General features: G+C 36.5%; 3 protein-coding genes and 1 long non-coding RNA gene across 5 annotated transcripts in view; 1 reads left to right on the top strand and 3 right to left on the bottom strand.

The window, feature by feature from the left end:
• Positions 1-1407: 1407 nt before the first annotated feature.
• Positions 1408-3106, bottom strand: LOC108968070 (glycine-rich cell wall structural protein-like). Of its 2 annotated transcripts, none has more exons than XM_018931839.1 (2): positions 2843-3106; positions 1408-2774 (listed from the first exon to the last, which is right to left on the bottom strand). In XM_018931839.1, exon 2 carries the CDS (start codon positions 2770-2772, stop codon positions 1537-1539), a length of 1236 nt encoding a protein of 411 aa, XP_018787384.1. In that variant the 5' UTR covers positions 2773-2774; positions 2843-3106; the 3' UTR covers positions 1408-1536. The 2 variants fall into 2 exon arrangements, with proteins under 2 accessions (XP_018787384.1, XP_018787383.1); XM_018931838.1 differs by having other exon boundaries at positions 1528-2774; positions 2900-3106.
• A 5027-nt stretch (positions 3107-8133) lies between these two features.
• LOC108968071 (rRNA 2'-O-methyltransferase fibrillarin-like) lies at positions 8134-8740 on the bottom strand. Its single transcript, XM_018931840.1, has 2 exons — positions 8538-8740; positions 8134-8413 (listed from the first exon to the last, which is right to left on the bottom strand). Exons 1-2 carry the CDS (start codon positions 8671-8673, stop codon positions 8256-8258), a joined length of 294 nt encoding a protein of 97 aa, XP_018787385.1. The 5' UTR covers positions 8674-8740; the 3' UTR covers positions 8134-8255.
• Positions 8741-11805: 3065 nt separating this feature from the next.
• Positions 11806-12462, bottom strand: LOC108967974 (eggshell protein 2A-like). Its single transcript, XM_018931687.1, has 2 exons — positions 12353-12462; positions 11806-12284 (listed from the first exon to the last, which is right to left on the bottom strand). The coding sequence occupies exons 1-2, from the start codon at positions 12408-12410 to the stop codon at positions 11971-11973; spliced, it is 372 nt and encodes a 123-aa protein (XP_018787232.1). The 5' UTR covers positions 12411-12462; the 3' UTR covers positions 11806-11970.
• A 2329-nt stretch (positions 12463-14791) lies between these two features.
• LOC108967976 overlaps positions 14792-26288 on the top strand; it is a 15480-nt gene continuing 3983 nt past the window's right edge. The window contains exon 1 of the long non-coding RNA XR_001993294.1: positions 14792-14938. This is a non-coding gene — a long non-coding RNA (uncharacterized LOC108967976). The remainder of the gene's footprint in view (positions 14939-26288) is intronic.

Below are 26288 nucleotides of genomic sequence, written 5' to 3'. Positions count from 1 at the left end.
AATATGGGTGAAATCGGTTCACAACCACGCCTGAAATCTCGATTATCACTTTATCATGCGAGAGTATAAAATGTTCGGTGACACCCGAACTTAGCTCTTCCTTACTTGTTTAGAAGTGACAATGGTTCGATTCTGCTAATCCACATTACCAAGTTCTAGGTGTCATCAACATACCAGGTTATTCAATAATCCAATCCAATCTGTAGATCCCATGCCTGAAGTGAGCATATGACATATTATCTTAATTTTTACTCAAGTTTTAGCTGCCGTGTCGTCAGCCCGTTCATTTACACAACTAAAATTCCTTGATTAGTTTTAGCTGTTACAAAGAATCATAAGCTCCACGAAACTGTAATATATCATAGTACTGTGCTAATCATGTTGAGAGAGTATAAACCCATAACCAAGTCATACATTAATCTGAAAACATGAACTGGGTACTCGGGATCGTAGTAAAAAACGTTTAATTCCGTATTGTGCAAAAATTTTGTTTGTGCTTCTCAGATAGAAAATGAAATGGATATCTCTGATTCCCTGATTAAAAATTAATACATTAATTTTTCGTACTGTGAATATAGAGTTTTCGACAACTCATTGATCGTATAATATAATGTAGTTCGGTGCACAGGCTATATCTGTCTAAAAATTACCCATTTTTTAGTTGAATCTTAGTTGTTATTATTTGAAAATAAGACACAGAATTTCCCATTTAATCTACAATTAAGGTAACCACACTTGTCCACTTCAATTGCGATGATATTTCGCAATATTTTGATTGTCTCTGAAATGCTACCATAATATACATATGTAAGTATAAAATTTTAGAAATGTCCACTGTTTACATTTGTATGAATACATATTTCAGTGGAATGAAGGAACCCCAAATAAAGGTATTTAAGTTGTTATTCTCCGTATTAAAACATGACATTATCCGGAACTACCCAATGAAACTTAATCAGTGAACCCTCTCGAGAAAAAATATCTTCAAATGTGCTCGCTTTATGAAGAAAAATATTCTGTTATCTAGCTAAAATACTTCAGGCGTCATCCCTATACTAATACCCTTTCCCTATACTAATACCTCTTGCTGAGATTATTTTAGGATAACACATTTTATTCCTTGTAATTGTTTTAATTAATTAACTTTCCCTTTATCATTATGAAGTATAACCCATTGTAAGAGGAAAACCATAGATACCATACTTATGTACACATATGTATGTATGTATGGGTGTATATATAATAGTTTTGTTAGCTAACCATATCCTTGCATTCCACTATTATTCCGTATAGAATTAATCTCCTTCAAAGTAAAGGAACTATGGAAGGCTTCTACTTTTACCAAATAGCATTTTAGCTGCTCAACTGCAAATTTACATATACTCAATAATATCATAATACGAAACATCAAAAGCACTCATTATATTTTGTTTATCAAATTAGATTTATTAATGTAATAATTTGTTCTAAATCCTTCGGCCACACAGTAAAATTAATTAAGAATGTGTTAAACTATGTAGTTTATGGCTGTGCGATTTACTTGCCACCGCCGCCGCCACCACCACCGCCTCCGCCGAGCTCAAGGTTGAGACCACCGCCACCACCGCCGCCGCCGCCTCCACCGAGCTCTTCAAAGGTGAGACCACCACCGCCACCGCCGCCGCCACCACCACCGCCTCCGCCGAGCTCAAGGTTGAGACCACCGCCACCACCGCCGCCGCCGCCTCCACCGAGCTCTTCAAAGGTGAGACCACCACCGCCACCGCCGCCGCCACCACCACCGCCTCCGCCGAGCTCAAGGTTGAGACCACCGCCACCACCGCCGCCGCCGCCTCCACCGAGCTCTTCAAAGGTGAGACCACCACCGCCACCGCCGCCGCCACCACCACCGCCTCCGCCGAGCTCAAGGTTGAGACCACCGCCACCACCGCCGCCGCCGCCTCCACCGAGCTCTTCAAAGGTGAGACCACCACCGCCACCGCCGCCGCCACCACCACCGCCTCCGCCGAGCTCAAGGTTGAGACCACCGCCACCACCGCCGCCGCCGCCTCCACCGAGCTCTTCAAAGGTGAGACCACCACCGCCACCGCCGCCGCCACCACCACCGCCTCCGCCGAGCTCAAGGTTGAGACCACCGCCACCACCGCCGCCGCCGCCTCCACCGAGCTCTTCAAAGGTGAGACCACCACCGCCACCGCCGCCGCCACCACCACCGCCTCCGCCGAGCTCAAGGTTGAGACCACCGCCACCACCGCCGCCGCCGCCTCCACCGAGCTCTTCAAAGGTGAGACCACCACCGCCACCGCCGCCGCCACCACCACCGCCTCCGCCGAGCTCAAGGTTGAGACCACCGCCACCACCGCCGCCGCCGCCTCCACCGAGCTCTTCAAAGGTGAGACCACCACCGCCACCGCCGCCGCCACCACCACCGCCTCCGCCGAGCTCAAGGTTGAGACCACCGCCACCACCGCCGCCGCCGCCTCCACCGAGCTCTTCAAAGGTGAGACCACCACCGCCACCGCCGCCGCCACCACCACCGCCTCCGCCGAGCTCAAGGTTGAGACCACCGCCACCACCGCCGCCGCCGCCTCCACCGAGCTCTTCAAAGGTGAGACCACCACCGCCACCGCCGCCGCCACCACCACCGCCTCCGCCGAGCTCAAGGTTGAGACCACCGCCACCACCGCCGCCGCCGCCTCCACCGAGCTCTTCAAAGGTGAGACCACCACCGCCACCGCCGCCGCCACCACCACCGGGCAGAGGTTCAGGCATGGCTGTAAAAAGAAGAAAAAGGATTTGTAATTAATCGGAAAGTCGATAACATGAATATATACATATGTACGTGATTGCAGGCATGTGGTATTGCTTCTTTAATTTTTAACCGAATCCTGTAACTCACCCATAGCCATCGCCACTAAGGCCAGGACAAAAGCAAAGAGAGCGAAGAACTTCATGTTGCAAATACTGAAACTGCAGTGTCCGAAACCAAAGTTAGGGCTGATATTTATACTCGGTATCATGTTGTCAGCTTCGTCGCAAAAGCAGCTGAGACAATAAACTTGACCCGCTGTTTTGATGCGCTCTTAAACGCACGGCGATAACAACAGTCTAGACATACACTCGTCCATATATAGAAGTGTGTATGTTCATATACATGTAAAAGTTTTTTACATAAATAATTGAAATGCATATACATATATTATATACTTATATATGGACACATACATATGGCTAAGTGATTGATGAAGCATACTCTTATATTTTCAACGGAAAGACGTACAAAGGTGCTGCATATTGATTGACAGCACAAATGCAAAATAACGTGTAAGAAAGCGCTATGTGGGGGTGCATCTGAATATATGTATAGTATATTCACTCTCTAAACTTTATAGCAAACGAATAAGGATGTCGGGTGCAGCCGAAGTCTCATTTGTTTAGAATTTAACGTGAGGAAATACTTCCACGTGTCAGCAAATCTTTATAAAGAAAAATGTCGTTTATAAATAGAATATTGACTATTAAATTACATAAACTTAAATCATTATATTGGGTATATGGGGTCAGAGGAATGCATAATATGAAGTTTTAACAGTACCAATAAAATAAGTCATCTATTATCCATAGAGGGGTATATTGACTCAATCATTCGGCATTAAGTCAACAGAATGAGGAAAGCCATATGTCGTCACCGAGATTCCAATTTCAATGATTTTTTGGTATGGGTTGACTCAATGTTTAAGATACATACATGTATCTCTACTTTATATAGTGCCGGATTAGCCACGTAGCAAGAGTAGCAAATGCTACCGGCCCGCGATCCAACTGACCGTAATTTAAAAAAAATTCAGTTTAGATGTAGCGTAAAATATCCTTCCATGCTTTAAGCGCGAAGCGCTTAGCCTATGCTTCACTTCCACCTTCCACCTGAAAATCTAAAACCCGATTTCGTCACGTTAAAGCGTAAAAATAAGTAGGCATTTTACGAACTTCTTAAGTTTAAAGTTCTAATGTTTAATTATAAATATTATAATCGAAATATTTAGACTAGTATCTATACTAGGTACATTTCTACCCTTCAAGCGTCCAGGTTATTACTTTTTTTTATTAATATCCATTAATTTTTATATCAAAATAAAGTTTAATTTCGGCCAAATACCGCTATTGTGAATTTCTATTAATTAAATAAATATTTTCATAAAATAATATAAAAAGAAAATCATTATCGATTATCTCTAGATTTTGTATGCACTTAAAGATTCTACTTCAAAAATTCCGATTTTGAAACGGCTATCGGACACTAGGTGGTCAGCCCGAGCTGATGCTACGAAGGACTTTGATGTGGTTTTATCACTATTAAGCAAGTATTGGAAGACATTTTCAATGAAGCGGGTTGCCGTAATAAAGCTTCCGAACTACTTTCAACTACTGCTACGCTACAGTCGGCTGATCAAGACCTTAATAATACGCCTACGAATCATTATATGGCTACGTCCAAGTAATGCGATCCACTTTTTCAGATACTGAGGCAAGAGTCAAAGATCTGACCTACTGTGAAGAAAACCAGCAACAGGCATCAAGACGAATCAAGCGTAATACAAAGTACGACCATTTCAGCGGCTCTACTACGCTCGACGACTTTGTTGAAAATCAAACAACTGGACAACGTTTCGAATTTGAGGTGTTTATTGTCATTATTGATTACTTCAACTAAACATATGAAAGCATATAATAAAATTACTAGTATTTTTGAAGTATTTCAACAGCTAAAATCTCTTACAACAGAAGAGATTTTGGAAAAATTCTCTAGTATGGTCAGTGCTTACGAAGATGATTTGGAGAACAGCCTTGGCGCAGAATTAGTGCAATTCGCAGAGCTGCTGAAAACAAATGTGGCTACTGTTATTGAAAGCAAGAAACAGGAGCCTCTGGAACAGCAATATTACAAACTTTTATTAAATACATAATTATTTAGAATCGTTATTCCCAAACTTAGAAATTGCTTTGCGAATTTACTTATCTCTCATAATCACTAACTGCGGTGGCGAACGTTCTTTTTCAATAATAAAACGTATTAAAAATTAATTAAGGAACACGTTGGGCAAAGAACGTCTTAATCATCTCACTTTGTTGAATATAGAGCTTGAGTTGCTTAAAGAAGTCGATATTGAAAGTGTTACCTCTAAATTTGCCTATAATAAATCCAGAAAAGTTTATTTGTAACAATTTTGTTTTATTTAATATCCTAAACTTGAGAACCTATACTATACCAAGAGCCGCTTGACAGAATTTGCTACAGGCCCCGCGCTACTTTAATCCGGCACTGACTTTATACCGTATAAAAACGGTTTAAATTTCTAAAATCATTACTTTATAATAAGCACAGGGGAACTAGAGGAAATAGTCAACCGACTTTTCGGTTTAAAGTCAACCATAATCACTTTGGTGAATCGTTATTTTGAGGTTTTTTATTAAATCTAGCCAGTTATCTTTTAAGTTATCTATTTAAGTATCAAGGATATGCTGGAATTCAATATATTCACAAAATTTGGTTGAAAGAGCTTTAGCAGTTTGTAAGATAATAACCTTTTTTGTTAAAGATAGATTTGCGACTTACTTGCAGCTCTTTACAATTTTTTAGTAGCGGTAATTTCTGGTCGGAGCAATAGTCTAATACTATCCACCTGCAATAACAACTTCCTCAGACTGAAAGGAATATGTATATTCCAAGTATTTGCAACAGGTAGGTAAAAGTGCTGCCAACTTGGGGTAAATTTTATTTAACCTTTATAATATTGCAATCTCGTTTCCTCGTTGCGCTCAAACCATTTGCTGGTCTGAGTGAGACTACTCATTTTATCCATTAACGCATTCTCCGAAAGAAAGTCCCCCGCTATGGTAGCTGTGAGACCGTAAGTACTATACCTCTACTTATGTAATAAGTCTTTAGTGCTGTTCTTATCATAGCTAGGTAGGTAGAGTGGCTGTCTGATCACTCACATAGGCCTCTAGAAAGCCCATTGTGATTATTGATTTCTAACTGCCCTGAATTAAGTTGAGTATAAATTATCTTCTGATCGTTTTTAGAGGGCCTCGGATTCATCGAAAGAGGTTCCTAGCTTGTCTAACTGCTCTACCCGGGAATCCAAATTGTGGACTAGTGGTGACGTGCCTGTGCTTAAAGCTGATCAAGATATCACAAAGCTCAACATTTACTTTTCGAAGTGACATGAACGATAAATGTGGATAGGACTTGGTAACACGATCGTTGGCGGTCTAAGGAGGTTTATTATTGCACAGACGTTGATTTTGCCATATAACAAAACTATAACTATGGGGTGTGTTCAAAAACTAACGGGAGTTTTAAAATTAAGATTTCGCGAGTTTGGATAGCCCAATTGTTAAATTTTTTTTTGCTATGTTGACATATCATGAAGTACAATACAATTCTCAGCTGTACTCCTTGCTTACCTTGTCTGCAACCGTTTGTTCAAGAAATAGTAGAGTAAAGAATTTGTTCGCTAATATTTGCCAGACATGACTCCGCGTGACCTTTTCCTATTTCCAAAAATTAAATGAACCCTAAATGGTTGTCACAAACAGACATAGATGACATTAAAAGCGCATTGCGGAAAAGCTAATGGCTATCCCAAAAATCGACTTTGAGAAGTGTTTCAGCGATTGGAAAAAGCGCTGGCAAAAGTGCAGAATGTAAAAATATGTTAAAAAATAATTCTCTTTCAAAAATCCAATGCTTCAGTTATTTTTGAACACATCCCGTAAGTAATAAACTAATCTACGAACTGATCACACTAAAGAAGATCACCTGCGGTTAAAATATATTTCAAGAAGAGGGTATGTGCCCGTTTCTGAACATTAAAGTCATATTAACCACAGTAAAAAAAAATATCTTTTGTATATCATAATTGTATCAAAAGAGTCAAATCGTCTATTAGCTAAACCCACGCCTTACGCAAGGCGTAATTACAAAGATTGAAAAAAAGGTTTACTTAGTTATGTATTAAAATTAGACACTGGGCTAAATGCCCATTTTTAAATGAAATCCACACAATTTCAGCAACTACTGGACCAATTTGAAACAAATTTTGATGTAACACATTTCCTGGGCATCCCCAAGATATTTGAAAATAGGTACTTGCTTCGCTTGTGGCACCGTTTTAAAAAACATCAAATTCTTTCTCTTTACAATAGATAAATGAAGCATCAACAAAAATATCGAAAAAGAACTTAGCATCACTAATAATTTTTGCACCTGTATGTCAAAAAACGATTGTTTATCCTTCCAATACATAACATTGCTAAAATATATGTATGTTTGTATATAGTATGTATTTTGACATACATATGTATGTAAATGTATTGTTGTAAATGTTGTTAGTTAAGTCATTTTTCTAATAGTACATTTACTCTCCGGTTTATATTCGATCATTCCAATAGTTGGAACTCATATTAATGACGAGATATATTTAAAACAACTTTTATGATGTGTTCATAGAACTGGGAATTTATACATCTGGATCATATAGTACAAATTTGAGCACAGTTTTTTCGACCAAATTCAACGCTAAATTTTATATACATAAGTGATATAAATGATTTACATCGACTCAGCTCGATTTAACCATATGCGTTTGTCTGCCTGTCCGTCTGTATATACGCGAACTAGTTCTTTAGTTTTTGAGATATTGATCTGTAAAATCCTTTCCTCACCAAAAAACTGCTTATTTATCTGTACCGCCGATATAGGACAACTATAACATATAGCTGCATTACAAACTGACCGGTAGAAAACGGTTTTATTTTTCAAGGCGTTTTCAAGAAATTTGGCAAAGATAAAGCGACGGACTTTGCAGGTGAAAAATACGCCATAAGAGAAGCTGTTCCAGGTTATTGGTAATAGGGATGGGAGTTTCTATGAGTGTGACAATATGCAATTCCCTCTAAAGCACTAACTTATCCAACAATAAATTAAATCTCCATATAGTATTAAATCTCCTTAAAAGAGAAAATACTCTGGAAGAGCTCTTCTTTTACCGCATATCATCTTAGCTGCTCAATAGTAAATACACGCTCACTTAATAATAATTTAATAATTATAGAAGCAAATCATTAAAATGCGATTATATTTTGTTTATCAAATTAGATTTATTAATGTAATAATTTGTTCTAAATCTTTAGGCCAAACAGTCAAATCAATTAACAATGTGTTAAACTATGTCGGTTGATGGCTGTGCGATTTACTTGCCACCGCCGCCGCCACCACCACCGCCTCCGCCAAGTTCAAGGTTGAGACCACCGCCACCACCGCCGCCGCCGCCTCCACCGAGCTCTTCAAATGTGAGACCACCACCGCCACCGCCGCCGCCGCCACCACCGGGCAGAGGTTCAGGCATGGCTGTAAAAAGAAGAAAATGATTTGTAATTAATCGGAAAGTCGATAACATGAATATATACATATGTACGTGATTGTATGCATGTAGTATTGCATCTTTAATTTTTAACCGAATCCTGTAACTCACCCATAGCCATCGCCACTAAGGCCAAGACAAAAGCAAAGAGAGCGAAGAACTTCATGTTGCAAATACTGAAACTGCAATGTCCGAAACCAAAGTTAGGGCCGATATTTATACTCGGCATCATGCAGCTCAGGTTCATATCAAAAGCAGCTGATGCAATAAACTTGACCCGCTGTCTTGACGCGCCAGTAAACGCGTAATGATAGGAGCAGTCAAACCTTACATGTGTGCATTTTGGTTTTTACAGAGGCAAAAGATGTATAGAATTGCTTGCACATGCATTTTATTGATTAACGCCGGCGCTTAACTAAATATGGGTACCTGTATGTGTGTGCATTTATATAGAAAGCTAATTTTTTATACGTATTTATTGTGTTTATGTGTGTGTGTGTGTGCATATAAATGCTGTAGACAAAAACAAAATAGCAAAACAATAAAAAATACCGGTAATGCCTGGCTCACAATTTGGGTGTTTGTAATAAGAGCAAATGAAGAGTACCGTTCTACGAATAGAAATTAATGCGCAGTAACTGTTTTTCCTTATTTAGATCGTCGGCATAATTTCGCGATGTTCTACGAAGTAATCTAGTATACTGTATTTATGTTGTGAAATTAAATAAAAATCTATGAATTCATGTAAATTAATAATGTGGAAAAATATGTATGTATAATTAATTTATATACATATATATGTATGTATGCATGTAAAAAAAACCATAATTTTCTTGCGATTAATTATCAGTGGAAGCAATGTTTCCGAGAACTCGCTAATCCGTACAAGGTCGCTTGTGCCAAACGGGTAGAACAACTTGTCAACGACATGAAAACAAACTCATCAAACTCTTAATGTCATGCGTACTGCTGTAAATGACATTTGATTGGTTGCGTTTTATTGAGGAAACTCAAATAGAAATTATATCATTAAGGCGCGCAAATTGTTTACTGCCTATTAATTAAAAAGAACGATTTATTTGTACATTAAAATGCAAATTAAATTAAAACCGCAGGTATTGAAACAGCTTGAGTACGGGACGCAGAGTTTTTAGTGTCTTTGAAAATAGTAAGAAGTGAAAAAAACAATTGCATTTGTACATATGTACATATGTATGTACAAAAATACCATTGGAACTAAAAGATGAAGTAACAAAAATTAAAGTGTATATTTTTTTAATTTTCTGAGAAAATATAATGCCTTTTCAAATGATAAGAAAGAAGAAATTCGTAGTAGTTTGAAACCCATCGGATATGAAAGAGAAACTCACAAACATTAAAGGAAAAGTAATTGACTTGCCATCTGTGGTCGGCAAAAGGATGCTCCCCATCCGTGGGCGTGGTTGTTTCATCTCATTTTCCGGTAAAAATACCAGTCCTATAGAAAAAAATTATGTCGCTATATTGGACATAATGGGAAGGTCTGTAACTTTTACATATAGACTTTTTCATTTTTATCTTGTGCACAAACAAATTTTTTTTTTCACGAAATTTTGTGTGAAATTACGTTATTATTCTTATGTTCCAATTACACTGTTTTCTTAAGTCGGTGTTCATTTATTTGTAGAGTTCTACACCCTGATGGTATTAAAACAATAAACAGCACAAAGGCAACTTTTTTAAAAAATGCATAAAGAAGATCCGAAAAAACGATTAAAATTTTTTAAACACCGGTTTAGCGGGAACTCTTTGCGTTTTTTGTGAAAGTTTTTCGTAGTAAATAAAAAAGTTTTATGTCATCACAAAGTAAACACAGATACTTTTTCCTCAGATTTTCTCAATGAAAATTTGAGTTTTCCCGTTTCGTCAGTATAAGGGGAAAAAATAAATGTTTTAAATAAAAAAATATGGTTGTTGATATAAGAAGGTTAGTTTTGAAGTTGTAGTTGTAGTTTTGCCATTCTTAACCCTTAATAATTCAGCCAAGCAATATTTTGTTCAATTTTCACTTATTTTTGAAAAAACAAAATTCCACCAAAAGACACAAGGAAAATTGTTTATTACCTCGTGAGGAACCTTGATATAAATTTTAGTCGATATGGGAAAGTGGTGGCGTTTTGTTGAAACCAAATGTCTCTGAGTTAATGAGCTTAAATTTCAGGCATTAAATATTTGATTATCAAGGCGCGATAATGGTCGCCATCGCCCTTGACGTTCTTACCGGCGTCATTTCTGTAGATATACATATGGGCCGATGTGATCTGTCAAAAAAAAAAGCTTTTGAAAAGGTACTTCACTTCTACATCATCCGTTATATATTTATAGCGAATTTTAAAATAACAATAATATTATTATGGGGACCCTCAAATAATGTGTTTCAATATTTACGCGGACTTTAAACGTAAAGAAACATGCTACCATAGTTTTTCTTCACTGTAATGTCAACGATAGCACCGTGGAGCGCTTCGAAAACAGTTAGTTCAGTGAAAAATTTGTGTTTTTGCTCTTTAAAATAATTCTAGGAAACATAAAATAATAATTGTTTTTATTTTACCGTTTATTATTTGCAATTTCTTCTTTAATTTTAACCTTTATCCTTGCATATTGAGTATATTGAATTTGAGTAAGCCTTTTCGTAGTATACTATCGAAGAATCTATACTTTTCAATCCTTACATTGTACATATGTCTGATAGTTTTGCGAAATACTAAAGTTATAATGACTTCGACAATCCTAATCTTTCATTTTTATCGCTATTCTGTTCGAATTTCCAGAATATTTTTGATAAAGACACCAAAATGCTTTGAGATTACAATAACTCCTTAGGTCCATTGAACGGCTAGCTCTTATCAAAGTCCACATTGCCGCAACGATAAGTATCCCAACTGGACACTGCTCTACTGGCACTCACACGGTGAGGCTAAAAGTTTTGGAGGACACAACTTGTCAAAGTTGCAGTGAGGAAGTTGAGGCGGAAAGATCTACATACTCTCTCATCCACGGTCCACATTTCGCCAAAGTAAGGTTGAAGCCTCTCGGTTCCCACACTTTCTACGAGTTCAGCTCAATTGGTCTCTAGCTATCAAAGTGGTATTATTGGCTGCCTCACGAAAAATCAGCCTATTTAACTAACCTAACCTAATAACTCAAATCACATTGAGGAAAAAATCAGTAAAAACATTGATTATCATTCCACTCAGAGATGCTTCTTGGCAGTATTAGGTAGACGTTCAAATACTCACCATCACAACCCTCTCATTAGATGATCATATTAAACTGCTTAAGCTAGAAAGTTTACATACTAATTCCTACATTATTGATCATTAATAATTTACAACTATTTGAGATTATCAAGCGGTAATGATACGCAAATATTTATTACGTACGGAGTCAGAGAGATAGTTTTCTAACCACCTACAACTGATGACCGTCAATGACCATCAATAAAAAATTATTTCGAATGCCGACTTATAAACAAAACAAAACTTTATTTTCGTAAACAAAATTAATGACCAGGAGCTCCGGGCGCACCAGGAGCACCATCGTCACCACCTTTGCCCCCTTTGCCGCCATCACCACCACCCCCATTTCCACCACCACCTCCATTGCCTCCACCGCCACCGTTGCCACCACCGCCACCGTTGCCACCACCGCCACCGTTGCCACCACCGCCACCGTCGCCACCACCTCCTCCATTGTCGCCACCGCCACCACCACCTCCACCTCCTCCGCCATTTTTACCAGGCTCACCAGGAGCTCCATTGCTACTACGTGGTTCGGGTGAACGCTTCTGCCTACCCGGCCCTTTAGGTTCCCCAGCTGCAAGCACAAAGAAATATATGTTAAAATTTTCAAAATTCGTATGTGTATGCCTTATAAGGACGAACCATAACACTGTACAACCATGATTGTGGCCACAACGCAGAAAACAAGCAAAAGCTTCATTGCAACAATTCTCGCTGAATACTGACTTGCGATTGATGAGCTAATGCAATGCTACCGTGTTTTATACCCTGGGCATCACAAAAAATGCATGAAGAGTAACAACAACGGATAAGGTGTATACCCATATACATATATACTATATTTAAAAATATCGTAAGAGACGTATGTATGTATGTATGCATAATATATTTAGTGAATTGGAGTAAAGTCAGACGGAATCAATGTGTGCCTACATAAGTGACATTTGTATTGCGAAAAGTCACAAAACCGACCAAACATTTTACGAGGCGTGGAAAATGCATTAATTTAATAGTAATTGTTTGCACTTGAATTGAGTAAAGTTTCAAAATACAGTAAAGTCTGCTCTTATTAGACCCGCAATTGTCAATGTAATATATTATTCGGATGCCAAGGTTTTGGTGTATGTATTTCGGGATGCGCATTAAATAATTCTCATTGACTACCTTGAAAAGGGAATGACCATCAACAGCGTCGAATTCGCCGAAAAGCGGTGTCATTTGAAGAAAACGAAACTGGTGTTGAATGACGACAATGTACCTTTTCACAAAACAGTGAAAGCTGTGGTAAAAATCAAAGAATTGGGCTTCGAATTGCTTTGTTTTTATGGTAGGCCGGGGACTTAGAATGGCCTATTACGAGTAAATATTACCGCTTAATTTAACCCGGTTAATAATATGTAAAAATGTGAAAAATATACTTTTAATTCTCCCCGGTTAATTGAACAAACAAGTTTCGATGAAAAATAATCCCTGGCACAGCATTTGAAAACCTATGTACATACAAGGTGCGTTCCAAAGTTAACAGGACTTAAAAAAATAAAACAGAACAAATAGTTTTTTCGGCAAAATCAATTTATTTTATTCAAAATAGTCTCCTTCTGCTTCAGTACAGCTTTTTGCACGGTCCAAAAGCATGTCGAACGAGTGTTTTAGCTCTTTGGCCGGTATGGATGCCAGTATGCCGGTGCAAGCCTTTTGAATGGCCTCTACTTCTGTATAACGTTTTCCTTTCATGGACAAATGCATTACTCCGAAAAGGGAGAAGTCCCACGGTGCCATATCAGGTGAATACGGGGAGTGATTAATGGTAATAATGAGATTTTTAGTCAAATAAACGGTCAGAAGCGTCGATCGATGAGAGAAATTATTGGTCGTCAGTCAATTTGTACGGAACACACCTTTCGTAAGCCCAAAAGCTCGGTCAAAAAGCGATAAATCGATGTTTCGGGGAGGTTCAATTCCATTTCGTCGTCATCTATGTCCTAGCGACCATTTTGAAAACGTTGAAACTACTCGTGCACTCTGCTATGGGATAGGAAATCATCGCCTTAAACTTGTTTCATCAATTGAAACGTTTCGGTAAAAGTTTTATCAATTTTAAAACAAAATAACAAAATTTAATATTCGCTCTTTGTTTGAAGCTCATTTTCGCACCGATAACCCAAAGATACTGACATTTAAAACGCAATAACTTCACTTCAAAAAATTTGATAGAGAGAGCAGACAGTCGACATACAGTTTTGTAGGAAATTAGCTGATCTATAAAAATGGTCTCTTATGATTTTTCGATTAAGTTAAGCGTTTACGAGATATTCATCGTCAAACATCAATGCATATTATATTATAAAAATTTTTTTTTCGTTTGGTACTCTGAAAGATAAGTTCCTAGGCATCTCTAAGAAACCCTCTCCAAAAACCTATGAGTTTCATCATTCATAATGATTTTCTTCATTGAATCATAAGAAATAAAAAATTTTCCCAGAAATAATCAAACTTCAACCGTCAATATCTTTTAAACGGTTGGGTTTACGAAAAAATCATAGAAAACCTTTTCTGTAGAGCATTCAATTTCCTACAAAATCTAAGGAACAAAATATTTTTTCAAACAATTGGATGTGATATATAAATGTTTCTATATGATAATAAAAAAAAATAGAAAACTGTATGTAGGAGGACCTTCCCGTTACAATTAAGAACTCATTCTTGGAGAGGCTTCTTTAGAGATGTCAAGGAACCTATTTTTCAGAGTAACAAACGAAATTTTTTTTTTGAATCACCCTAAAATTATTAATGCAACTTCGTCTGCTTGTTCCTTGACAAAAAAAAATCACGTTCGTAGATGGGCGTAATCAGACCACTGCCACGCCCACAAAACGGCATTTAACGAAAATATATAAAGTGCCATAACTAAGTACTAAAAGATATATAAATATAATTTAGATCGAGGGATCGCCAAATCGCATACTTTCAACATAACACAATTTGAATTCCATCTAATTCTTTCCTTTCGAGAGTACAAATCAAGATATGTCGGGATAAAACTCTGTACTCTATTGTAACCAAATTTCTTTTCAGTGTACCTTCTCTTGAGGCCTGAGAACAGAAAGAAGTTGGTAGGAGTTAGACACTGATGGATGCAGAACTAATTCATAGCCCAGCTCATGCTTTTCTTCAATCAAGTTCAATGATTTCTGGCTCTTTTATGCAACTACACTTTTTTCTTGACTGGTATGTAATACCAACGCTTATTTCATCATTTGTCTGATTTGATTGTATTGAACGAAAATTTGAAGTAAAGTAAATAAAAAATTGTTCAGCAAAGGTTACGTCTTATCAGCGAAGAAACGGTATAATACAAGTAAAGTAATTATTGTTGGAACATATTCACTGAAGTAAGTGATAAGATTAAGCAATTCCTTCAACACTTGCCGGAAGAGAAAATCCATTAACTAAAGACCTTATCGTAATTAACAACAAATTTCATATTTTTCATTATATATGATTATTTATTATACAATATTAGATGGATTTTAGATGTATAATACGTTTGTATCTACAATTAATGAAACTACCATAAATCTTAGTTTCATTTTACATCACATAAGTCAGAAAACATGATCAAAATAGCCGACACCATACATCAAAGTAAACATAGAGAAAATTTCGAAAAACATATGTATACTTTAATATAAACTCGTTTTATTTCATACTTTTTCAATTGACAATTTTTTTAAGAACCGCGTTAATCTGCCAACATAACGGGATCCATCAAAACTGATACCTTTCTTCCTTCACGCATAGATCCTGGTTGAACCGCTCTCTCTATTCCTCACTATAATTTCCAAAATTTATCCAGGTGATTGCGGAGATAGTTTAATTTGCTTTAAGCCTTCGCATAATTTTTTTTGTATTATGGCAATAAAATGCTGGTCACGTGATGTTGGTATGCGTAAAAAGTTGCGTAGAATCTTACACCTTAAAACAAGAACACATTCAATACTTTAACGAAAAACTCGTTATTTGGGCATTTCATAACATCACAACTTGCTTATATAACCGGCAATTTTTTTTGTTTTGTTTGTAAAGCTTATCAAGAGTTTACTGTAGACGAATTTTTATTGCTCCTATTTAAATATAGGTATTATGCATAAGTCATCAATCTTCTATATTTTCAGATGTTGCATTGCAGTACAGTCGACTCTCACAAATTAAAACCTTCAGTAAATCGAAATTCTAAAATTTAGCATCTGTCTTTGCACTACATTAAACCTAAAATTAGAATCGAAAATGTTGATTTCTTTCATTTTACATTAAAAGATTTAATTCAAAATAGCGTTCAAAGTAAATTTAACTAATTTTTTTGTTTATACGAGTACCTTGATGAATAAAGAAGCCTCTAGAAATTAGAGTCACCTTAAAAACAAAGTGGTTATATTTTGTGAGCGTCGACTGTTATGCAAATTAGTATGGCATACTATACAATATGTACATATGGATGTACGTTCTCCTATTGATATACTTATTAACTAGAGCTGCCAATATGCCAATATTGCATTTGATAAAAAGTTGTTGATTTTTTTACTTTTTTACTTAACTCAACTCAATCTACAAAAAAAGATGATTTCATAAGCAGTTGCAACTGTGGAATTCTAGGAAATAAGGTTTGACATGCAATAAAATATAATAAATTCTCATCTGATCACTAATCTGTTCAGATAAGGTAACTGAGATGTAAAGTCCTCGAGGTATAAAGTCAACACTTTAACATAATATAAAATGGAAAGCCAGGTCGCCTTAAGATCTAAAATAATATAGTACTGGCTGGTGACAGTAGAGAAATTGTGATGTTTGGAAAGGTCTCGAATTTGGTGATAGGCGTGCCATTGTGCTCTTAGTCAAAAACGATTAAGAAATTATGAGGCCAAAAAGGTAGCAAATAAAATAAAGTATTATCGATTTCTATAATTTTTTGTGTCATGCTAAGTTAATTAATATATATTATATTTTTAATGTAAGCTGAGAATGGTATATTGAGTGAGAGTCTCCAGTCTGGGAGCAATAAATTCCAATTTCGACTAGAGTAAAAAAGTATACAAAAACCATGCCATTAATAGACAATATCGAAGTTTAAATACATTTTTGTCACTAAGCAAAATTTATATCAAATTCATTCAGTTTTTTTTACGTTTTTTTAATGGCTCATTAGACAACTTCAAAAATACATATACATACATATAATTTCATATGTAACAGCAACGTAAAGTTATATACATAGTTTAATTAAATTTACATAACTCAGAATATCTGGCAACCTTGTTTAAGCAATAGAACTTAGCAAATGTGCACTAAATAAATAAATAATTTAAAAGTGAAAAATTTTTGCTTCATCTGAATGATGCAAATCATGATGAATCAGTAATAAAACTTCATAAATATTAATACCTAGTAAAAATGAACGGCCGATGTCATACCACTATAACACATGGCTGCCGCCGAAGTGGCGGAATAAACTACTTGTATATGTACGTATGCAAAGCCTTTTCATTTTACGACAACGGTGCAATCTCCGAAGAAATTGTTCAGATCTAGTCACTGTATATATGCATGTATGTAGGTGCTATTTAAACTGACCTATCAAAGTTATTGGAAGGAATATTTTGCATTTGTGAAGAGTATTATACATAGCTTCGGTGGAACCGAAGTTAATGTAATTTCTTCTTGTACTGTATTTTGTTAAAATAAATTTGATAGAGGCAAAGATCTATCAGTTAAAGGAAAAGTTATAGAAAACTATAAATAATTATAAAATAATGCAAACTAAAAAAACAAGTAGTTTGAAGAATTCTCGTTCGCTTTGTAACGTTCGTGTAAAACTTCAAAAGCGTTTTTCTCAAAATCATGTTTTTTGAACTGGTGATCTATCAGGAAGATGGGGTCGTGAGGAAAGTTCTATGATTTCCATTCACTTATTATTATTTTACATATAACTCAAGCAGCTCACGATTTCCGGTCCTCGACCAAGTACCCTCTGGGTAGCCAAAGGACATCCGTTTGAAGGCGAGCTAACCCCGACGGAAGAGAAGGACGATGTGAGCAAAGATACCTTCTATGAGCGCTTGGAGCGCACCTATGAAAGCTGCCCTCGTCACGATGTCAAATTCGTGCTTGGCGACTTTAACGACAGTGTGGGCAAGTAAGGTACTTTTAGCACAACAGTCGGTAAATTCAGCCTCCACGAGGAAACATCCCCAAATGGGTTGAGGTTGATCGACTTCGCCGGGGACCGAAAAATGGTTTTCTGTAGTACTAGATTTCAACATAAGAAAATACATCAAGCTACCTGGCTGTCTACGAATCGGAAAGCCACTAACCTGATGGATCATCTTCAGTGACGTGCGTACGCTGCGACGTTCTAATATCGACTCAGACCACTATCTTATAGCAGCCAAGATAAGCACACGACCCTGTGCCGTAAAAAACGCACGTCAACAAACACAAGGAAAACTCGACGTCGAGAAGCTGCAATCACAACAGACAGGCGAACAATTCTATTCGACTTGCACTCCTGCTCACTGAGAGCACTCTTCAACAATTCGATATAAGGAAACTGTGGGACAGCATTTCAACTTACGTACAGCTGCAACCGAAATCATTGATTTTCAGAAAATGCAAAAGAACTGCTGAATCAGGAGTGCCGTGTCGCAGCAGTGAGAAAGCAGACTGCCTACCTCGTAACGTTACGATCGACCACAACACATGGATGGGATGTGACAGATGACGAGAGTTGAAGAGGGAATTTGCAGACAAACAAAGAGAGAGGCCGAAATGCGTTAGTATGAAGAGCTTGGACAAGCTGGCCGAGAGGGGTATTGCTCGAAAATTCTACGAAACAATGCGTCGGCTAACAAAACGTTTCAAGAACGGAGCATATTCTTGTAGAACACCCAGAGGTGATCTAATAACCCGCAGAACATACTAAAATTATGAAAGAAACACTTTTCCAGCCTGCTGAATGGCAACGAAAGCATAATGTCAGGAGAAGGCGAACGCGATTCCCCAATCAATGGCGATGCGGCAGACGTTCCATTGCCCGACCATAAAGAGCTTCGAATAGCAATTACCACAATAAGGAGTAGGCATCAGCTTCTTTGTAAAATATGGTCGGACGAAAGCATACCAAACAATTGGAATTTAAGTGTGCTCTGCCCAATCCATACAAAAGAGAGACCACACAATCTACGCCAACTACCTGGGATAAGTCTCCTCAATATCGCGTATAAGGTTCTATCGAGCGTATTGTGTGGAAGATTAAATCCCACCGTCAACAAACTGATTGGACCTTATCAATATGGCTTTAGACCTGGTAAATCAACAACCGACCAAATATTCACGATGCGCAAAATCTTGGAAAAGACCCGTGAAAGGAGAATCGACACACACCACCTCTTCGTCGATTTCAAAGCTGCTTTCGACAGCACGAAAAGGAGCTGCCTTTATGCCGCGATGTCTGAATTTGATATCCCCGCAAAACTAATACGGCTATGTAAACTGAGCAAAGCTCGGATCTCTCCGAGCCGAGATTTCAGACAAGGCGACACCCTATCGTGCGACTTCTTTAATTTGCTGCTGGAGAAAATAATTCGAGCTGCAGAACTTAATAGAGCTAGTATAATCTTCTATAAGAGTGTACAGCTTCTGTCGTACGCCGATGACATCAATATGGGTCTGATGGTGAACGAGGGAAAAACGAAATATTTCCTGTCATCCTGACATGGCTCTCACGTATACAATAATATCTATCTTGGAAGCAGTATCAACACCACCAACAACGTCAGCCCCGAAATCCCATACAGAATAACTTTTTTCAACAGGAGCTACTTCGGACTGAGTAGGCAATTGAGAAGTAAAGTCCTCTCTCGATGAACAAAAACCAAACTCTGTAAGTCACTCATTATTACCGTCCTGCTATATGGTGGAGAGGCATGGACGATAACAGCATTATTTAATTTTAATTTTTTTTTTTTTTTTAATTTTTGTATATATTTTTATTTTTTTTTTAATATTTTGAAATATCGTCGTCAAGTTTTCAAGAGAAAGGTTCTGCGAAAGATTTATGGTCCTTTGCGCGTTAGCCACAGCGAATATCGCATTCGATGGAACGATGAGCTGTATGAGATATACGACGAAATTGACATAGTTCAGCGTTTTAAAAGGTAGCGGCTATGCTGGCTAGGTCATGTATTCGGGGAAGTACGCGGCGGGCAAAGCGGAGGAAGAGGAAGACCTCCACTCCGTTGGAGGGACCAGGTGGAGAAGGACCTGGCTTTGCTTGGGCTCTTTAACTGGAGCCGCTGTTCTTAACTGGGCTATAATTGCGTAAGCAGTGAAGAAGAAGATCTACAGTGTTCGAAAACTCCTCGGTAGACATTAGTGAAATTTATACAGTCTTCTTTCGAAACATGAAAAGTTAGAGACTGATTGAAGAATTTTCTTATTTCGATTTTTTATAAACAATTAATTGTTAGGGTTTCCTCGAAATTCTATAAAAAGTCCGCTTTTGTGTCAGTAAAAGACAGCTTCGTTCAGGCACTAGTTATATCTAATTATTATTAATAAAACTAATTGCTCACCGCAAACAGTTCTGATAAAACTGGTTTAACACATTCATCATTATTTTATACTCTTGCAAAATGTTACTACAAAGTATAATAGTTTTGTTTACCTGACGAGTGTGTATTTCACTAATGCTAATCTAAATATACTTATATATGTATATATAAAAGATCAGGATGACGAGGCGAGTTGAAATCGGAGTGACTGACGGACTGTCAGTCCGCGCAAGCTGTAACTTGAGTAAAAATTGACATAACTTGATGAAACTTGGTGCAGATGTTTCTTGACAAAAAAGTATGGATGCGGCTCCACTTACTTTAGGTGAAATGCCATATTTCAGGACCCGCCCTACCCATTTCAACTAAATTTAGTACATTCTTCTCGTATTCCTATTAGGCAATGTGAAATCGAACATAACCACACCTATTTCCCGTATAGCACAATTTTAAATTCCATTTGACCCTTTCACTTTCCAGAACACAAATCAAGAAACAATTAATGCAGCGGGATAAAACTTTGCACGAATAATGTCTTTCAAGTATGCCACCTATGTATGATAAAAAATTATCCAATTCCAACCAAAACTGTTCAAGCTCTTAAGTACCGAATATTTGGACCCCAATATCTATAATTGCCTGATATTATATTCTATTGAAATCTATAGAGAATCTTTTCTTGATAATAATACTTCTGTGTATTAAAAATGGGTGAAATCGGGTCAATACTTTCAGAGACCCCCTATAATTAATATCAGGAGTTTAGAAAATCCGACTGACTTTACTTCATATGATTGGTGATTGTATGTGAATAAAGTACCTCAGAAAGCCAGAGAAAATATTTTAGTAAGTGGTACTAGCAAAAGTAGATAAAATCGGTTTGATAATTCCCCAACTACCACATACTGATTTTCATTGTAATAAACCTTATGCCGAATATGCCGGTCAGTGTAACAGTTACATACATATATGTATCTATTACGATTCTTGACGTTTCATACCTTAAGATTCTTGCCAGTTGCAGGAGTATAAAGTGTTCGGTTGTACTTGAACTTAGCCCTTCCTTACTTGTTATTTTTAAATCTCTCAAGGTAAGTCGAAACCTTATTTAATAGGGCTGTAATTTAACTTTTATAAACTAATAGTTTACTGGCAAAAAACACAATTAAAATCTGTAACTTTTTTTTTTAATAAAACTTTGCTCTTTTGAGGACTGGTATATCACTTATTTTCAAACAGGTTAGATGACAAGAATGTAGCAAGGCATTATCAAATCGATTTCCATTATCGTAGAGTTTAAGTTCATATTTCTTTCTATTGCGCTGTACTAATATAGGAATACCAAGATTTCTATGAATTTTGATGATTAATGAATGATTTATATTATGAATGTACCAAGGTCAGCCCGTCGCTCAAAAAAATTTTTTTTCTGGAACCTCTATATATTTGATCAGAAGTTTGTTGTTTGAGGTTTTGTAAGTTAAGAGGAACTGAGCTTCCATTATATTTTCGAAAAGCAATAAATCTATTGGGGACAAGGCTATGGTAAGAGGTGGCTAGATAATGAACTTCTCCTTATATAATAGATTAATTCAAATAATATTTTTACAAATACGAATGTAGTATCCCGGATTGTTTTTATAGCAATATTCTCATATATGTTCATATGTACTTATTATGTGTATTATTGTAGAACAAGTGAAGATACAACTCAGAATTAGTAAAAAAAATCTCGAACAAAAATTTTAAGACCCCAAACGATATTGAGAGTATTTGATGAAAACATCATTAATCTATTATAATCATGTACCGCACTTATTTGCCCATTACCTTAATAATTGGAAAAAAATATTTTGTCGCGATTATCGACTTTGTAAGTGGAAGTTTTATTTAAACTCAATAACCGTAAATTTTGACTTCAAAGAAAATGTAAATAATTCTCGCGCATAAAATGGCAAAAGTCAATATTTTCAAGAGGATTCAAGTGCATGTGTTCTGAGTACTTAAAAAGTTAAGTGTTTATTGTGCAAATAATGAATATAAGTAATACTTTATATAAATAATAATTAAGTTTAAATAAAGGAATATGCAGGGTATTTCCATAAGAACGCAAAAAACGTTAACAAAGAACTTGAGTAAATTGAAGTTCATCCAGAGGTGCATTAATACAAACAGTTATCATGAACAATATCTTGATGTGTATGTCCCTTTACGAATATATTGAAAGATATGAATGCATTGAACTCACAAAAACATCTAGTCAGGAAATGAAAAGTTGTTATGGTTTTTAATTTTTGTTAAAATTCGATTCTGTTGTTCAATATAGTGTACTGTATATTTGCAATTTGACAAGCCAATAAGAAATTTTCCAACTTTTAAGTAAAATTTTTGCAGTATGTTTTTTCTTTTGATTTAAAATCGGTCTGAATCTTGACGATTACTTGTTTTTTGTCATTAAATATTTTTGAGTATCGCTGACGGCCGGATTCAGAGAATACGTTGAAACTATCAAAAATTGCAAGTCTAATTCATTAGTATACTTATGTGTGTATTTCTAATTTGGTAGCTTTTTTTTAGAAATACTAGACATTATGGATAATAAGTTACCGTAAAGAAGAGAGTAGCAATTTAATTGGCGGACCATACTACTAGAAGGGTCACTACTTAACACTTCAACTTGTTTTTAAAACCAACGTAAGAGTAAGAACTTCGATACATTTTTGCCAATGAGTAATATGTACTTCCAAACAAAAATAGCAATTTCGCCCAACCTTCTTTAAACCTTCCTATAATGTAAACACAAACAAGAACAGCTGAAAATTGCCGGCTAAAAACAAATTTCATTTTGTCACTGTTTTGTTTACTTTTTCGTATTTTTTATACCGTTTGAGGTGAAAACCTGTTCCCCACAGTAACTGGCAATACAAATATACTATAATATAAGTATGCATGTATACTAACACATACATATATATGAGCACATATTAATGTGCATAAATGTTTTTATTGCTTCCAACAGCGATAAGAGGTCTAAATTGGATTTCCCAAATGATGCAAATTCTGTTCTCGCCGATAGCGATTGGATGCGATTATACCAAAATAGGCATAAGCATTTGTATATAGCATTTTGTGTAACTGCTGACGAACAGCTGTCAATGAAATGAGCAAATGAGATAAGAAAGCCGCAATAAACACATAAGGAATATTGTCGTGTACATATGTATGTATGTATGTAATATGCTATTGAATACGAAGGTTTTATACTCTAGCAATTTGATGCAGATATATGTTTAGGTGTTAACAAAACTTTATAATAAGCAAGTAAGGAAGGGCTAACCGAACTCTTGCAACTCGAAAGAATCATCCGCAGGTGTCTTCAGGCGTTGGTTAATTATATTGCAAAATGTTGTAGAGAATTTTACATCCATTATTCGAAGAAATTGTGTGTAAATAACAATCAATGTGGCACTTTATAGGTTTTCCTTTTCCATCTTCAAACACCGCCTTACTTTTTTGACAAGAAGCATATGTATGTATGTATGTATCAAGTTTCATCAAGATATCTTTTTACTCAAATTACACCTTGTATGGTCAGATATGGACGGATCAACTCAACCCAACATCGCTAAACTGAATATAGTCACTCACACATTGACCCGTATATTCGGTACAAAGTCTGCAAGACTAACAAAAATTTTTATATAAGTACAAGCCTTTTGAATGCCGTCTACGTTTCATGAGCAAATTCACATTTCCGAAAAGGAAGAAAACTCACCTTGCCATATTAGGTGAATACGGGAAGTGGTTAATGGTTAAAATGTGATCTTTGGCCAAATAAACGGTCACAAGTGTCGATCGGTGAGACGGCGCATTATCGTGCAACAAAGGCCAACTTTCATCTTCGCGATATTCGGACCGAGCACGTTACATACGGCGCACTAAATGCTTCAAAACTCCATGGTAGAATGCCGCATTAACTTTTTGGTAGGGTGGAAAAAATTCTTTGTGGACAATACCCTTGGAATCACTTTTGACTTCACCAAGCGCGGTTGTTTGGGCTTCCTCTAATCCGTGCCTTCCATTCAGCACTCTGGCGTTTCGTTTCGGGATCATATTGGAAACACGACGTTTCGTCATCAGTCACAATATTGTAAAGGAAGTTTTTGACTTCTTCAATGATGTCCTTAAAATGTTGGATTCTGAGCAATTTTTAGTCGTCAGTCAATTTGTGCGGAACAAACCGTTCACCCCTTTCGTAAGCCCCATGTAATAAATCGATGTTTTCTAGATGTTGAATTCCATTTCCATGAATTTCAATGATGATTTCGGCTGTTTCTTTAAGAATTCACGCACAGTTTCGATGGAATTTCCGGTTAACACGGATTTTGATAGGTCCTCATGTTGATCATCATTTATGTCCTCACGACCAGTTTGAAAACGTGGAAATCACTCGTGCACTCTGCTGCGGGATAGGCAAGCATCGCCATCAACTTGTTTCATCAGTTGAAACGTTTCAGTGAAAGTTTTATCAATTTTAAAACATAATCTAATGTTGACTCTTTGTTCGAAGCTCATTTTCGCAACGATAACACAAATATACTGACATTTAAAACGCAATAACTTCACTTCTAATCGAGGAAATTCTCACTGAACAATCGATAAAGATGGCAAATTCTAACGCATCAGTCGACATATAATGTTGCCAGCAGGGGGCGCTAGATTCTAAAAGTCCTATTTATGTACTTTGGAATGCTCCTTGTATGTACATGTGTTGCTGGAAGCTAGAGCACGAAAATCACTAATTGTTTTCACACATTTTCGGCATTAGACGGTCCATATATATATCCACTATTATTCTTTCATTTAATTTTGCTAAAATATCTTATACCTCGAATACCAAATATAAGGCCCACAAGATGTTTGAAATCGTACATAAGGTGTGGGGTTTTCGGGTAGTATTAACCTAATGTTATCCATCCGTTCCTCTCTAAGTTTCATTAAGCTAACTCATAATTGAACAATATAGAATTCATTATATTAAGTATACTGGGGGCATGGTTAGCATTGATCCGATTTTACCGTATTTTATTATTATTAGCAGGAAAATACGTTAACTAAGCCCTATTATTATGCCGCACAAATTCATTGCTATTTTCGGTAGTTGTAGTCTTTCTAGTACCGAATTTAATTCAAATTAATTTTGTCGTTCTTGAGATATAGGATCTCACATAAAGGTTGGCGGTGCAACGTCATTTGTCATTAGCTTTGTAGAATTTAAGATATACTATACATATGTTACAATACATTACACATATTAGGGGGCGCATCCAGGTCCACAGATTTCATTTGCAATACTGATCTATCGAAAGTGCCAAGGAAAAAGCGTAGCGAGATTCACCGAAATATCTTAATTTTTACTCAACTTACCGTTTGTCTGAATCAAAGACACAGCTATTATAACATTGTAACATTATGCTTGGGTAATAAAATTTTACTATTCTAATAGAAAATTTAGATTCATGGGAATTCGTATAAATTAATGATCTTTTATATTGGTAAATCTACCCATTATTACATATACTATATATATACATATGTATATGTGTACTATATTTACTTGAGCACAGTACTAAATAAATACCGTCCCTACATTTGTAAACAACAAATTGAGTTATTCTAGTTTCCGAATTAATTAGAAGCTTTAGGGTTAAGCTTAAGGTTGCTCAACTGCCTCCTTTAATAAAAAATGACAAAATTATCACTTTAATATATGAAAAAGAACAACCCTTATCGTGAAACCCAAATGGAATACAAAAGTATCTCAACTCGTGCTCGAAATAAATAAACTGAAGAAGACGACTGTAACTATCTTCTTATATCGGGTGATTTTTTTGAGGTTAGGATTTTCATGCATTAGTATTTGACAGATCACGTGGGATATCAGACATGGTGTCAAAGAGAAAGATGCT

Source organism: Bactrocera latifrons, unplaced genomic scaffold, assembly GCF_001853355.1.
Source record: "Bactrocera latifrons isolate USDA-ARS-PBARC rearing strain unplaced genomic scaffold, ASM185335v1 scaffold_20, whole genome shotgun sequence".
Taxonomy (NCBI): Eukaryota; Metazoa; Arthropoda; class Insecta; order Diptera; family Tephritidae; genus Bactrocera; species Bactrocera latifrons.
This window is presented reverse-complemented; position numbering and strand designations above follow the sequence as displayed.